Raw genomic sequence first — 14,307 nt, 5'->3', positions numbered from 1 at the left:
GATGGGAAGTGCTTGTGTGTGTGTGTGTGTCTGTACATGCGTGTTTAAGAGGCTGGGGATGTTGAATCCCGTGTTGAAGGGATGTGTTGGCCCCCAAAAGGAAGTCATCTGTTCCATGAGCTTGTTTTCACGCTATTTTCACACATGTGAGAGAAGTGTGTTTGTTTGAATGGCTTTGTTCGTTATTTTTACTGAACGTGGATTACATTTTGCAACGAAAAGAAAGTACATGCTGTTGTCTATTGTAAAATATTGCACTGCGACCTTCGCTTTTAACAGAATGAAACAGCAAAAGGTTTATTGTGCTTAATGGCTGCTTTAAACGATCAGGTAAACAGAGTTTTTGGAGTTCATCCTCTCTCTGCATCCCTCTCTACCAGGGAAACGCTACGCCAACCTCCTGATTTGCCTGTTATTTACATAATATGTAGATATGTGACTGTGAATTCCCCTTTTCTTATTAGGGATCCAAATGTGGTGACAAGCCATATAAAACAGCAGCAGTAAACATGAACAATGGTTCAGCTCTTAAAGCCCCTAAATTGCGACTCTGAACACAAAGCCTATTGACAGCACATCGTAAAAAAGGGTGTTTTCATTCCAGTTAAAAAAAAGGGGAAAGTTGATAGACAATCACTTCATGCTTAGAACGTTATGCTCTTCATACTAGCAAATATTTGAACTTGCAAAATGCAATGAAAAACTCTCCAGAGCATTACAGTAAAACGTTTCATGTCCCCTTTTTCTTGGTCACCATTTGATCATATCATGACTAATTTCTATTACTTAAACAACATGTAGAAATACAAAGTTTGATGATGAATAGGGCCGTGTCACAATGATCACGGCTTCGTGAGCCATTGAATATAGCGCACGACACCTCGTTTGTGATCACTAAACCTCCTGGGTAACTGACACGGCCTTTGTGCAAGACATTTCATGTCACAAAATACAGTAAATGGACTGTGAGAAGAACCGAGACGAAACTAAGAAAAGACTAAAGAAAGCAGCTGACTGAGGCAAATGTTTAGAAGTCAAATAAAAAAGAAAAAGATCAGGGATATCTTGCTTCATTGTGAAAACATGGTTTTTAAGGGTAGTTTTCTTACAAGGGCAGGATCCATGTGTGGGATTTTACATTATGTTACATGTTAAATACACGCTCAGAAATACCACGCAGGGTTTTCCAGTGAATTTATTTTTCTTGTGAAATTAAGAAGTGACGTTCAAAATAAAACAGAGAAGTAAAGACGTTGAGGTTGAGTTAAAAGTAAAGCTTCAGCTTCAGCAGGTTTACATAAATAAACATACTGTAAGCAGCACTCTGTTTGTCATTTGTATTTTGGGCATTTGGACCTAACCCTTAACATGTAAAAGGCATTTGGTTTGCTGAAATCAACTTTTCATGCTTAAAAGAGAGAGAGAGAGAGAGAGAGAGAGAGAGAGAGCACAGGAAAACTAGAAAATGTTTAGGATCAGGAAGACCATAATGTACTCAAGTGTTGTGGATGAGCAGGACATTATTTGCAGTGTCAAAAGCTATTTTTGTGAATGCACACCAACACGGTGAATGCTCTATGGGAGGTGCACAAGTTCTTTTGTCCACAACCTCAGTAGATATCAGGTCTGCTTCAAAAACAGTTTGCAAAATGGTGGAGGAAGCTGGTTGAGTTCTATGACAAGCTTCTATGATGTAATGACACAGCTGAAATCCGCTGTAACAAAAAGACTCATTCAGGAGTAACTAAAGAAATGATGAACAAGACACAAGCACCAACCACTCCATATCAGATTAGTTGGTGTTTATTTTAGGATTTAGGCATGAAAGGCTAAAAGTGGAGCTGGCACAACACATGTTAGGTAGGATTTGACCAATTTTGATCTATGTTTACTCAGAATCAACCAAATGCGTCAAAAAAGCACTGGATTACATTTAATCGCTGACCTGGGCAAAAATGTCTTAAAAAAGATTTTTAAAATGCTCTTTCTCACAGGGGAAGACTTACCTCACAACGACTTAGTGATTTCTGGCTTCCAGCAATAAAACAGTACTTGATTAGTTTTGAATAAGCGGTGCTATGCCTCCCCCGCCTGGAGCAAGCAGAAGGCACCTTTTTGATGTGCGCTGAGCTGCTGTTCTCCTCTTTGGTCACAAGATGACGCAGTAACTTTTTAGAGTTCACAGGCAACAGGTCTGTTGGAACAGCTGCGAAAGCCCTGATTCAGGAGGGATGTAAAGTGCTAAACGACAACGTTAAATCTGCTCTGTAAATGTTCTATTTTTCAAGAGCTAGTCATCAGACGATTAAAAAAAAGTAATTCTATATCCCAAATGACTCCTGATAGGAGGCGTCTGCTCTTCTGAAGCCGCTGAGCACAAGTTTGACTCCACAGTTTCACCACTTATTGCCAAGAACTTATTCTATTTTGATGTGATCCCTTAATTTATTGGATGACCTCAGTGGCTGCTGCACTGTGGATTTAGAGAAACCTGAGCTCAACACGAGGCATTTTTTATTTTGCCTTTTCCTAGTCATTTTATATTAATCTTCCTAATTTGATTTACAGCAGACCATGGTCGTATATATCAGGTGTCGCTCAGACGGACTTGTGGGAATGATCTGTTTTTGCTCCTGCGGTAAATCTGGCGCCTATCCGCGCGTCAGTCTTCTGATGCGCCACCAGTGGACGTCGTTGTTCCGCGTGGTGTCACCCCGCAGGATGAGCTGACCTAAAGCAGTGCCAAGCAAGATCTCCGAGTGAAAGAGCGGCAGGGGGAGAGAAAGGGATTTTTGAAAAGAGCGGCAGGAGGAGTGGGACTTGCTATAAGGACACAAGCGACTCTAAAGTCCAGCCGCTCCTCTGTTTTTACGCATAATCTTGGAAGAAACAAAACAACAAAAACAAGAGGAGCTGTGTGCGCTTGATTAAGAAAAGAAGTCTACCCTCGCCGACATTTATTTTGTAATCACTTTAAATTATTCTCAGGTAAGATAACCTTTATATATTTTTTTTTTAACATAACCTGACTTGCACGTGATTATGTCCTTTTTGCGTGTTTTGGAAAGCACCTAAATTATATTAAAATAACTTCCCCTCTCCTATTTTTCTTTCTTTATTTCTCTCTCATGCTGCATCCCCCTCTCCCCTCCAGCTCCGGGCACACTTGTGGACCTACCATGATAAGGGCTGCGGATGTTGTCGTGCCTGTGCTGCTCGCCGTGTCCATATCTTGCCCGAGCGCACTCGGCGGCTACGGGATGAGCCTGTTCGCAGCTCAAACCTCTCCCCCGGACCCCTGCTACGACGAGCACGGCAACCCGCGGCGCTGCATCCCGGACTTCGTCAACTCCGCCTTCGGAAAGGAAGTGAGAGTGTCCAGCACCTGCGGCAAGACGCCGAGCCGCTACTGTGTGGTGACATCTGCGGAGAAGGGAGACGAGCGGACCAGGAACTGCCACACTTGCGACGCGTCCGACCCCAAGAAGTATCACCCACCGGCGTATCTAACGGATCTCAACAACCCTCACAACCTCACCTGCTGGCAGTCCGAGAACTTTATCCAGTTCCCACAAAATGTCACGCTCACTCTGTCCCTCGGTAAGAAGTTTGAAGTCACATACGTGAGCCTCCAGTTCTGCTCCCCGCGTCCTGAGTCCATGGCTATTTACAAGTCCATGGACTACGGGAAAACATGGGTCCCCTTTCAGTTTTACTCTGCCCAGTGCAGGAAGATGTACAACAAGCCCAACAGGGCCGTTATCACGAAGCAGAACGAGCAGGAGGCCGTCTGCACGGACTCCCACACCGACATGTACCCTCTGACCGGCGGCCTCATCGCCTTCAGCACGCTGGACGGCAGACCGTCTGCTCACGACTTTGACAACTCCCCGGTGCTGCAGGACTGGGTGACGGCCACGGACATTAAGGTCGTCTTCAGCCGGCTGCACACGTTCGGCGACGAGAACGAGGACGACTCGGAGCTGGCCCGGGACTCTTACTTCTACGCCGTGTCGGACCTGCAGGTCGGAGGGAGATGCAAATGCAACGGACACGCGTCCCGGTGCGTGAAGGACCGGGATGGGAGCCTGGTGTGCGACTGCAAGCACAACACCGCCGGGCCGGAGTGCGACAGGTGCAAACCTTTTCACTACGACAGACCGTGGCAGAGAGCCACAGCCAGGGAGGCCAATGAGTGTGTCGGTAAGTCACAGCGAGTGTGTGATGCTGAGCGAGTGATGGAACATTAGGATTGAAATTAACAACAATAATAATAATAATAAGTGAAAATCTATAGTAATTTGCAGCGAATGTGAGTCTGAATAAAAACGCTTGAGGCGGGATCGAACAGGGATAGAGTCTCACTCAACAAGAAAATGCAATTTGAAGGTCCATTTGGCTCGTTGCAGGCCGTAATGGAGGCTTTCAAACCACCTCAAACGCCACCACAGAGCCTAATCACCCACAGCGGCATTTCCCACAGCCCGACCCCACCGCTGCTGCAAAGCGATGCCTTTTAATTTAGTCGATGAATCCCGCAGAAAACTCACCACAGCTATAATTGAACACAGAGCTTCATCTATCTTATTTTTTAAATTTCATTATATTTGTCTCGAAGCTTTTTTTTCTTTTACACAAAAATCAATCGCGAAATAACGTTTTAAAATACAATTTAAAAAAAATCACATCACATTTAGTGTGACCGATTGTTAATTAAAAAGAAAATCAGAGTTGAAAAATGGAGTAACTCGATTTCGTGACAGTTGGTTTTGCTTTAACGGGATATCAAATGATGATGAGCATCCCTGCAGAGTATTTGAGTTCAGCAATATTCGCTTTATCGAAGCAAAACAAGATAACTGGGAGACAACTTGAGCAATGACCAAATGAGCCGGATGGCTATGGCTTTAAGCGTGTCTCGCACACAACTGATTGCGTTTGAACCAGAAAAGAAGAGGGCAAAAAGCAGCTCTCTGTGATTTCCTGCTCTTTGAGTCTGAGAGCCACCCTGTTTTATCAGCTGCTGAGTGATCAAAGTTAAAGTAGTTATGATTCAACCTGCCACAGATAGGTGAGCCGGTACAGGGCAGATAATTCTCAATCCATCTTTGGCTTGTGTCACTTTCAGCTCTGAATATGAGATGCAGGTAAGAAAAGCTTCAAATATGTGAAAAGTAACAGCTTGAGACGATTATTTAGATTATGATTTGCATCCCTGAAGTGGTCACGTTTCTGGGGAAAAAAAAACCTGCTTTCAGTGCTTCTGTATGGAATTTTATTCTATCTGTATTCACCAACCAATCCTATTCTGTGTATTACATGACTATCAAATCCTTTTTTCCCCATTACTTCATTTCCATTTGAGCTATTGGATGTTAGAGTGTTAAAAACAGGAGAATACAAAAGAGCAGAGAGTTGCTGTAATCTGATGTTTGATGAGGTGTAGAGCAAGAAGGAGGACGAGAGACAGCCAGTGAATGAAAAGGATGAGCAGAGAGACGTCTGATAATAGAGGCAGACACCAAAGGTTCTGTGTGACTCCTACAATCACAGAGAGACAAAGCCACACCAAGCCCATCCGAAGCTCTACATTTTCCATTCAGCCGCAGGCCTGCAGAGGAACGGCGCTGCAGACGGTTCGACACCAGAAGCACACGTCAACCACTTTGACACTTAGAAAGGTTTCTATTTGCTGGTGTCATCCATTCCTGAAGCCGGTATTGGTGGCAGATGTGAACATGCCGTTAAATCAACACGGGCAGTTTTGTTGAAATGTCGGCTTACTGTACAAACTGTGAGTCACATTGAGTTAAAGAAAGCAGGGTTAAAGAGGTTTTTGCTCTTTAAAGTTCAGTTAGTGTAACCAGTTCCAGCCCGCATGCCCTGCCAGGGGAGGTAGAGAGTCATTTTTAAGCACTTTACATTCAAGGGTGCTATCAAAACTTTGTGTGGTATTCTAAGCAATAGAATAATTATTACAGGCTAGCACTAAGATTATCCAAATATTTCACAGCCTGGTTGAAGTATTTATGTGGAGCTTTTACAGCTGTTCACATAAACATAATCTTCTGTAAAAACAATCACATGAGCCTTGAGTGAGCCATTGCATTCACTGAAAAATCAAATTACAATTATTATTTTTTTACCTTATCTGAGCCCCAAAAGCCTGTCACTTACTGCATCCTTCACGTTTTCTGCAAAGTAACAGAAAGGTTTTGAAGAAATCGCGCCTCTATAGGTGCAGGGAATAATGGTGTGGAAAGATGGAGGGGTTTATTTTGTGGGAGAAATTTAGTGATCACACTGACATCTGACAGTTGAGACTGTCACTGGCCTTTCAACAGGATGCGTTTATAGGAAAAGTGCATCTGTGTTTAGTGAAAGGGCTGGTGATGTGCAAATCTGCGGTGAGCCCAACATACCCTGACACTTGATTTTCTACCAAATGCAGAAAAAAAGAGTCCTACAAAGCACTTTCAAACATGCAGGTCTGCCTCTGTTTTAGTGCACTTTGCTGATTGCTTTCATTGGGATCTTAAAGGTTACTCATGTGCTCTTCTGTGTGCATCACGATCCATTTGGCTTATTGACTCTGCAGCAAAGGAAATGCTTCTAATGCAATGCGTTCAACAAGCAACACCATCAGAGGCCTGTTTCAGTCTCACTTTAGAGGTGTTAAGTGAGGCTGCGGAAAAATTATGCCCGTGCCATACGGTCCTGTCGCTGTCGGAACACTTCTCTAAGCTCTGCCGGCTAAATGTGGAGTTTTTTCACAGAAATCCTTCTCAGCTCTCCAAGCCAAGAGAGGTGACAGTGTTTTAGCTTTTTATCAGAATCTGCAGCCAGAGACCTTAGAGGAATATTTCTTTCAATGTAGATCAACTTTAAATGGGATATTTCTGCACTAAACTTGGTGTTTTTGGTTGAAAGAAAAAAATATATAATTACGAGGGGGTATCTTGAATAATTAAGGAAGACCAGAAAGGCTGCTTGAAGGCATGTAGAATGAGGGGACCAGCACTGCACCGCACACTGCAGCAGGGCAGAGGGGAGGGGCTGAGGATGGAGCGAGGCGACAGGAGTGAAAATGAAAGAGATGGACGTAAGCGAGAGAATGAACGCTGTGCTGAAGAAAATGTGTGAGAGTGTAACTCACTCTCACTCACACAGTGAGAAAAAACAGGCTGGAGAATGATACAGCCATGACCTGTTGGGTTCAGCCGAGAAGTCTGACGAATGTCTCTCTTTTTTTTTTTTTAAAGGCCATTCCAACTGCAATGTAATGGGTGTTTTGAGGGGAAAAAAACGTTTTCTTCTATTCCAAACCGTAAAGTCTTATTTGCACAACGATATTATGTTTTTTTCCCCTCATAGTTTTGACATGGAGGAGATTCTCTCAGTTGGCTGTAGATTTCCTCCCAATCTTATTTCTGTAATTTCCCATATGTGTTTTTGCACACGATGAGCCCTTTTCAAACCAAGAGCCAAGGGTGGGGCAAGGGTTGGTGCCAGGTTAGGCAGATTACGATAAAACTGCTCATAAGTAATGAAACTTTAAATATGAAATATGTCATATTAAGCATTACTGTCTCATCAATCTCTATCTTATTACAGTGCAGGAAAATATTAACTGTAAGTAAAAACATACCTTTTGTTTTTTTTCATTTGTTTAATGAAAGCCATGCATTCGTAGTGGCTTTTCTGAGCCCTGCGTAGTGTCTGCAGGCTCTCTGTGTGCCTCTCGGGCTTCATACAAACTCTCCAACGAGGTGCAGCAAACTGTACGAACTGCTGTTTTCTGTCATAGTGGCTGGAAAGTAACCAAAACATTTTCAGCGATTACTGTTAGAAAGTCAACTTGAAACTGCCACACAATAGTGAACTCGACAAAAACAGAAATTTGAAAAGTAAGAGAGACATCCAATCCTATATACTGATTGGATAATTATAGCCTTTCCTTTATCTGAATATCATCTGCACAATCTTAACATATCTACTGCTTCTTTTTTCTCGCTTTTATTGGACTCTAAACTGCAGAAAGTACAGTCAATTGTTCCCAGGTGCTGTTTTGTGGCATCTGACTGACAGAAGCAAATAAGCCATGCAGAGGGGTTAGCGCAGTTGATTTGACATCCGTAAAAATAACTGAGTTATTAAGCCTCAGCCACTGGAAGAGGGGAAAATATATATATATATATATATATATTTGACTTGTTTTTACACTTTACTTGAGTAAAAACAAAAAGAGCTAAAAAGGTTTCCTTAGGTTCAAGCACACACATGTTAATGCTTAAAAACAGCTGCTTCCATCCTTTTCTGAGGTATTTTATGTTTTATTATTTTCATGGATGGATGCCCAAATCTTAATGAGGTTTAAGATCTTTCCAGAGCAACAACTGGGTTTGTGATAGCCGAGGCACTTTCCAGTGACGGTACAGGCAGTGATTTATTTGAAAAAAAAAAGTCAAAATGGTGATTTGTCCATTTTCCACACCAGTTCAAGTTGAAATTCAGCACAGATTCCACCATAGTTCAGAAATAGGAATTGTGACCTAAATAAAGACATTTGTATCCAGATGCTTTTGATTGAGGGCAGGTTATGTGTTCTCTATCAGGTGTTGATAACTTTTATCTGAAGTGATCAAACATCACGCACTGGTGATTTCTCTTAATGGAGACACGGTTGCAGGTGAAGATGCTGTATTTCTTCCTTACAGGTTTCTCTGTGGAAATTTATGTACAGTTCCATAAGTTTTTATATAAGAAAATAAGTCTGACATTTGGACAACGGACATGTTGTACCCAGCTTTCTTCAGATGTTTCCTTGCTGTTTTGTTTGTTTGGTACCTTTCACACTGAAGGCCTGGTTGATGTTTAGCTCACTGTTGTGCACTTTTATGAAGCGGCATCCTTCATCTTCAAAGGTTGCGGCAGGATGCATTGTTAGACTCAGTCACAGCAAACAAAGCTGGGAATAAACTGACTGAGCAGCTTTGCACTTTGCACCGTCTGACTATTCCTCGCCTTCGCTCCTTCGCTCACCTCCTGTGGCCTTGCACACACACAATCACATGCACACATCTTCAGGTCTTCAGCTGTAAGTTCAAATAGGGGGGAATGGCCTCTCTCTTGCTTCAAGAACCTCTTTCCATGACTTCTTATCAGTGTTTATGACTGGTTTTGTAAACTAGCGCAGAAATAAGTTGCGCATGGTCCAGGCAACTGGCTCAGCCTTCTGTTTTAGATTCAGAGACCTGCTGTATCTCTAAAGCAGACAGAAACACGGTCGCCAAGCCAGCGTATATTGTAAGCAAGGCTGATGGTACGGTATATCAAGTGCTGTAACTAAACACCAAAAAAAGGCAGCCTGAAGGGATCCACACAGACACACTCATATGCAGTGGAAGGGTAGTAATAATGAAAACCCTCCTGCAGCATAGGTCTGCAAATGTGTGTTGAATGGCCCACATGGTACCAATAGTCTTGCTGTCAACTGGAAGTGTATGTGTGTGTGTGTGCGTGTGTGGGACCATAAGGTTGAGAGGCTTGTCAAACAGCTCTTGGCTAATTTTACTGGGAAACTATGTGAGGCATTTAAAAGCGAGCTGCATCTAAAATCTAAGGACTTGAATGTGTGAACTTTTACCCTGGGTCAATAATCACAGCTGTTAAGTGTTGTCACAGTGTTGGAGTCCCAAACTATAAGAATTGTATAAACAAACAATAGAAAACGCATCTATCATTAGATCTATTGATAAATCTTTAAGTTTTTAATTTGATAATAGAGTGTTTTAAAAAAAATGGTTGTAGGTGGACATGCAGTGTCCTATCTGTTGTTAGATGATTTCAGATGGTTCTTTCAAACCACAAATAGGTTTAAGGGATGATTTTCACCTTATAAAATGAACTGAAAATAGACCGAACGCCTTGCCTCATGATAGGAGGTAAATTCTGTGCCTGGTTCAAGGCTTGAGCTTTTGGATCAATAGTCAACAAGGTCACATAGATTTAAAAAAAAATCTATTTTGGATTTAAAGGGATCAATCCAATCAGAATTCTTTAGGTTTGGAAAATTAGGGAGTTGAGACATACTCACACCAGGGCTGCCGAAAAGTACATTTTCTCCATAGAAAACAACTTGAACAAACACTTTATGCTGGGACTTTTTCACTTCTGCATCAGACAGTTTCTCGACCGAAGAACGTCTGTGTTGGTCTACGTCATTGCATGCAAGGTGGCTGCCCAACATATCTTGCTGCTGATCAGCTGGGACTCAAAAGTCCAGAAGTCTGATCCTAAAATAACAACCATGAGACAGTAAAAATAAGTGAAAAGCCTGGAAAAGCAGGAACAGCATCTTTTAAGTCAATGCAAAAAATTCATGTCCAGCAGCAAGCATTCCAACAAATCTGACACAGCTCCTGGCAGACTCAGTTGGTCAGCTATAGAAAACATAGCACAGCTGCCTCGCATGCAGTGATGCAGAGCAACACAAACAACCTTTAGTTGAGATACAGTTATAGTTAGCAAGTAAAAAACTGTATGATGCAAAAAGTGAATTACTCCATGATTTTCCAAACCAAGAGCACGCTGACCACTTCCTAGTGCAGGGATGGCACTGACTCATATGTAATTCACATAATCCCACATAAAAACAAAGGAAAAAGGAAAGAAAACCCCATTAAAGTGAAATTCCTACATTTTGTCCTCAGAAGGATATCAAAGTATCAGTATGAAATAAGAGTAAAAAACTGTTACATGTTAAACTACTACTTTGTGCATTTCTGCATCCAGGGACAACACAAAAGCCAGGAGTGAGATCATTCCTACCAACAATCATTTTGCGTCAAATGGGAGCCATAACTGTGACAAATAATGTAGATACTGTTGAGTATGTCAAAGCATGGGAGATCTTGAAGCTATTAATGTCAGAGCTTGGCAGCAGCCCTTTGGAGCTGGAATTTTGGAGCTTGTTGTTGCTTGTCATGCGGTCTATTCAAGAAGCCGTTCAATTTTGATGGAGTTCCAGTTTTGCACAGATAATAAATTCTGACAGCCCTTTGAAGGGTGGAAATTAGTTTATATATAAAAACTCTGATAGAATGTGTGTTTGTGTGTGTATTTGTGCTGGGAGAGAAACGCAAGAAAGGCTGCCACTATACATCTGCACTTACATCTGCATCTGTGTTTTTCCAGAGTTTTCTGCATGTTGTCTGATATTAGTCAAGTGGAAAATGGTTATTTTCATTACAAAAGATTTTTTTCTCCGCCTTTGACGAGGCTCAGGTCACACTGCTTGAGATGATGGAATGCTTTTGATTGTCAGAACAGGCAACAATCCATTGAGACGTTTTGCAGCCTGTGTATCTGTTGCTCAGTTCAGTGTCCTTTGGGCAAAATGAGCAGATCTGTGGCTGTAGTTGTGTTTCATTGCTCTGGCTACAGCACATAATTCAACACAGATCCTGCTTGAAGTGTGAGCCCGCATTTCCAGCCAGTGTCTCTGTGCACATGTGCACGCAGGTCTCACTGCTCGTACGAGAAATGTGGCCTCAGTCTTGTTTTCTAAAACCAGTTTGGTAAAAAGCCATATTGCCTCTGAACAATAGCCATATTGCATTACTCTGTTGGCTTCGGGCCTGCACTCACTTCCTCTCGTCACCCTCAGTGGATCTTGGACTTACGGTGGACTGTGGCTGCTTTATAACAACATCCAATCAAGCCAGGAACTTAGTCGTCATTATCATTATCATCAGATTATTCATTATGATCAGAATTATCACTGCTGCATATCTGTGGGAGAAAACAGCACTCCTCTCACTCAACACAAGCTGTAACTCACACATACACACACTCTTCTGCACTATGTTCTCAATGCTGTCAGTTATTCTCTTAAAAGAGACCTGGACATCCTGCACATGCTCACTAAAGAGTTTCAGCCATCAGATGAATGTTTTTGAAAGCACAAGCATGAAGTAGGCTTTCTGTACAGCTGTCAATAACAGCTGTTTCATTATTTTCACTGGAACTCGATCATGGCAGGTCGCCTTCGGTGCAAAAAGTTAAATGCACTACACATTTACCAAAAGAGTGTTCAAACATGACTAGGACGCCTCCCAAACATCTGTAAAAGTGCTTTTAGTTGTTGAATTAAAGAAAAGAAGGTAGCCTTACACTCAAAGAACACACACAATCTTCAGCGGGTTGCTGACAATGTTTGCTCCGAGTGACAGACAGACACAAGATGCTCCTCTCGGTCTCTGTTGATACCTGCCTTTGTTGCCTGCCTTTTACCTGTTTATATTCTTGTGTTTGCCTGCGTGTTTCTTCTCTAACATTACGAGTTGCAGTTACACAGTGGATTTGTTACCGGAGCGTTGTCTCTTAGTCTGCGTTGTGTGCCAGTGGGTGTTTATGCAAACAGTAATTCTGTCCTGGATGAGAGCAGCTTCTCAGCGCCTGTGGAGACGTCTGTTAATGAATTAATTGGTGACTTGATGCCGTAGTGAAAGCTTGTCTTAGCCAAGGGAGGATCTGTGTGTATTGTGGGTTTGGCATGAGTTGCAGCTGAAGCGCGTGTGTGTGTGTCAGTGTGTTTGAAAAAGAGAGAGTGAGAGGGGGGAGTCTGTGTGCAATGGAAAGGTTTAGTTTGAGGGAACCAAATGATTAGGGGTAATTAAAACGTACCCAGACAAAATGAGCCTGTGTTCACACATAAGACAGAAGACACTCCGGTGCTTTGCTCGTGAGCTGGATGAATCACACCAAGCTTGTCTCTCCTATGTATTGTGATTGACACCACTGGATAAATGCTGTAACACAGAGGCGACAGACACTAATCAAGCAGGACATTGTCTGCCTGGAAATGTTCCCACACAATTTTACTCATTGCTTCTAATAAGGCAAGAAGGAAAAATAACACTCCACCTTCCTACACAGCCGATATCACATTGAGTTCCCAGAGAAACTGTTTGGAAAATTGAGATATCGTCTGTAATTCCTCACGGACACGTTGGCAATCAGCTGTTTATTTGGCTGTAGCTGTTTCATTTCTTATAGTCAAACGAAGGACAGCAGAAACGCAGATACTGTATTGTGCAGAAGTCATTAGCAGCCCCTCATTTTCATCCTAGAAGAAAGTTGGAAATAGGTGAAACAATGTGTAGAAACATGCAAAGGCAACTGGACAGAGTATATATGGCAAAAAGAGAGATGTGCAATTTTAACAAGCTTGAAACTCTAGTTACTAGTTTGATCAATCTTCAGCGGGAACCCTCTTCGATAGATTTATTTCTTTATTTTGTCATTTTTTTAAGTAGTCTTCAGGAATAGTTCTGCAGGCTTCTTGAAGGACATCTCAAAGACTTTCTCTGGATCTCGGCTGTCTTTTGTTCCATTCTCTGTCGAGATGATCCCACACTGCTTTAATAATGTTGAGGTCTGGCCTCTGGGGAGGATTCATCACTCCATAAAACCTACTGCCACTGATTTCTAGTCCAGTTCTTGTGTCATTTGGCATAGCTCAGCCTTTTCTCCCTGTTTCCCTTCCTTAAGAATGGCTTCTTGACAGTCTCCCTTCCATGGAGACCATTTCTGATGAGGCTTCAGTGAACAGTAGATGGAGCAACTGAAGGTCCAGATGTATCTCTCAGGTCCTGTGTCAGGTCTTTGCTGGATTTCTTCCTATTTCTTAAGGACATCCGATTTTGTTCACCTTTTTGGCCAGCCACATCTTTTGTTGTCCTACGCTTGTTTAAGTTGCTCAAATTGTTTTAAAGCCACATTATACACTATGCTGAAATATGCCAAGTTTTAAACTAATAACTCTTTGGGAATCACCTTCTTGGTACAGAAATACAAATTTATGTCTGTTAAACTGTGATATTTTTGGCTTTCTCTGTCAATGTAACTAAAGAATTGGGAACAAATTTGTCTTTGTGACAGGCTGCTAGTAACAAAGTGCCAAAAGACACAAAGTAAAACTGGTTCTTTGCTAAGCTATTTGTTATGTGAAGACAAAACACTAGTTCATCTCTTGAGTTATGCTCCTTTTTAATGCTTGAATGATTCATAAGTCAGTGCTAAGTGGCTTAAAAAAAACAAAAAGTAATTTGTCAGTAGAAGAGCTGGACTGAAAAGAGTGAAAAAGTAGCCAATGTCCAAATAAAAACTTTGAAAGACTTTCAGAAAGCCTGAACAACTATTGATCAAGACTACACTAAATTCCAAAGGTCAAGCCTGTTTGGAGCAAACTATGAATTACTGAGGGGTAGCTTAAGATTTTTGCACAGTACTTTATAAACTTTT

General features: G+C 42.0%; 1 protein-coding gene across 2 annotated transcripts in view; it reads left to right on the top strand.

Annotated features, from left to right (window-relative positions):
• Nucleotides 1-3,157: 3,157 nt before the first annotated feature.
• The window catches only part of ntn1a (netrin 1a), a 64,371-nt gene continuing 53,221 nt past the window's right edge, over nt 3,158-14,307 (top strand). For both annotated transcript variants that reach the window (XM_072383459.1, XM_072383458.1), the window contains exon 1: nt 3,158-4,203. In XM_072383459.1, the coding sequence (XP_072239560.1) occupies nt 3,180-4,203 (1,024 nt within the window). In that variant the 5' untranslated portion in view covers nt 3,158-3,179. The remainder of the gene's footprint in view (nt 4,204-14,307) is intronic.

This window comes from Leuresthes tenuis, unplaced genomic scaffold (genome assembly GCF_036924035.1).
Source record: "Leuresthes tenuis unplaced genomic scaffold, fLeuTen1.0.hap1 SCAF_4, whole genome shotgun sequence".
NCBI classification, from domain to species: Eukaryota; Metazoa; Chordata; class Actinopteri; order Atheriniformes; family Atherinopsidae; genus Leuresthes; species Leuresthes tenuis.
Note: the sequence above shows the minus strand (reverse complement) of the source record. Positions and strands in the feature narration are given on the sequence as shown.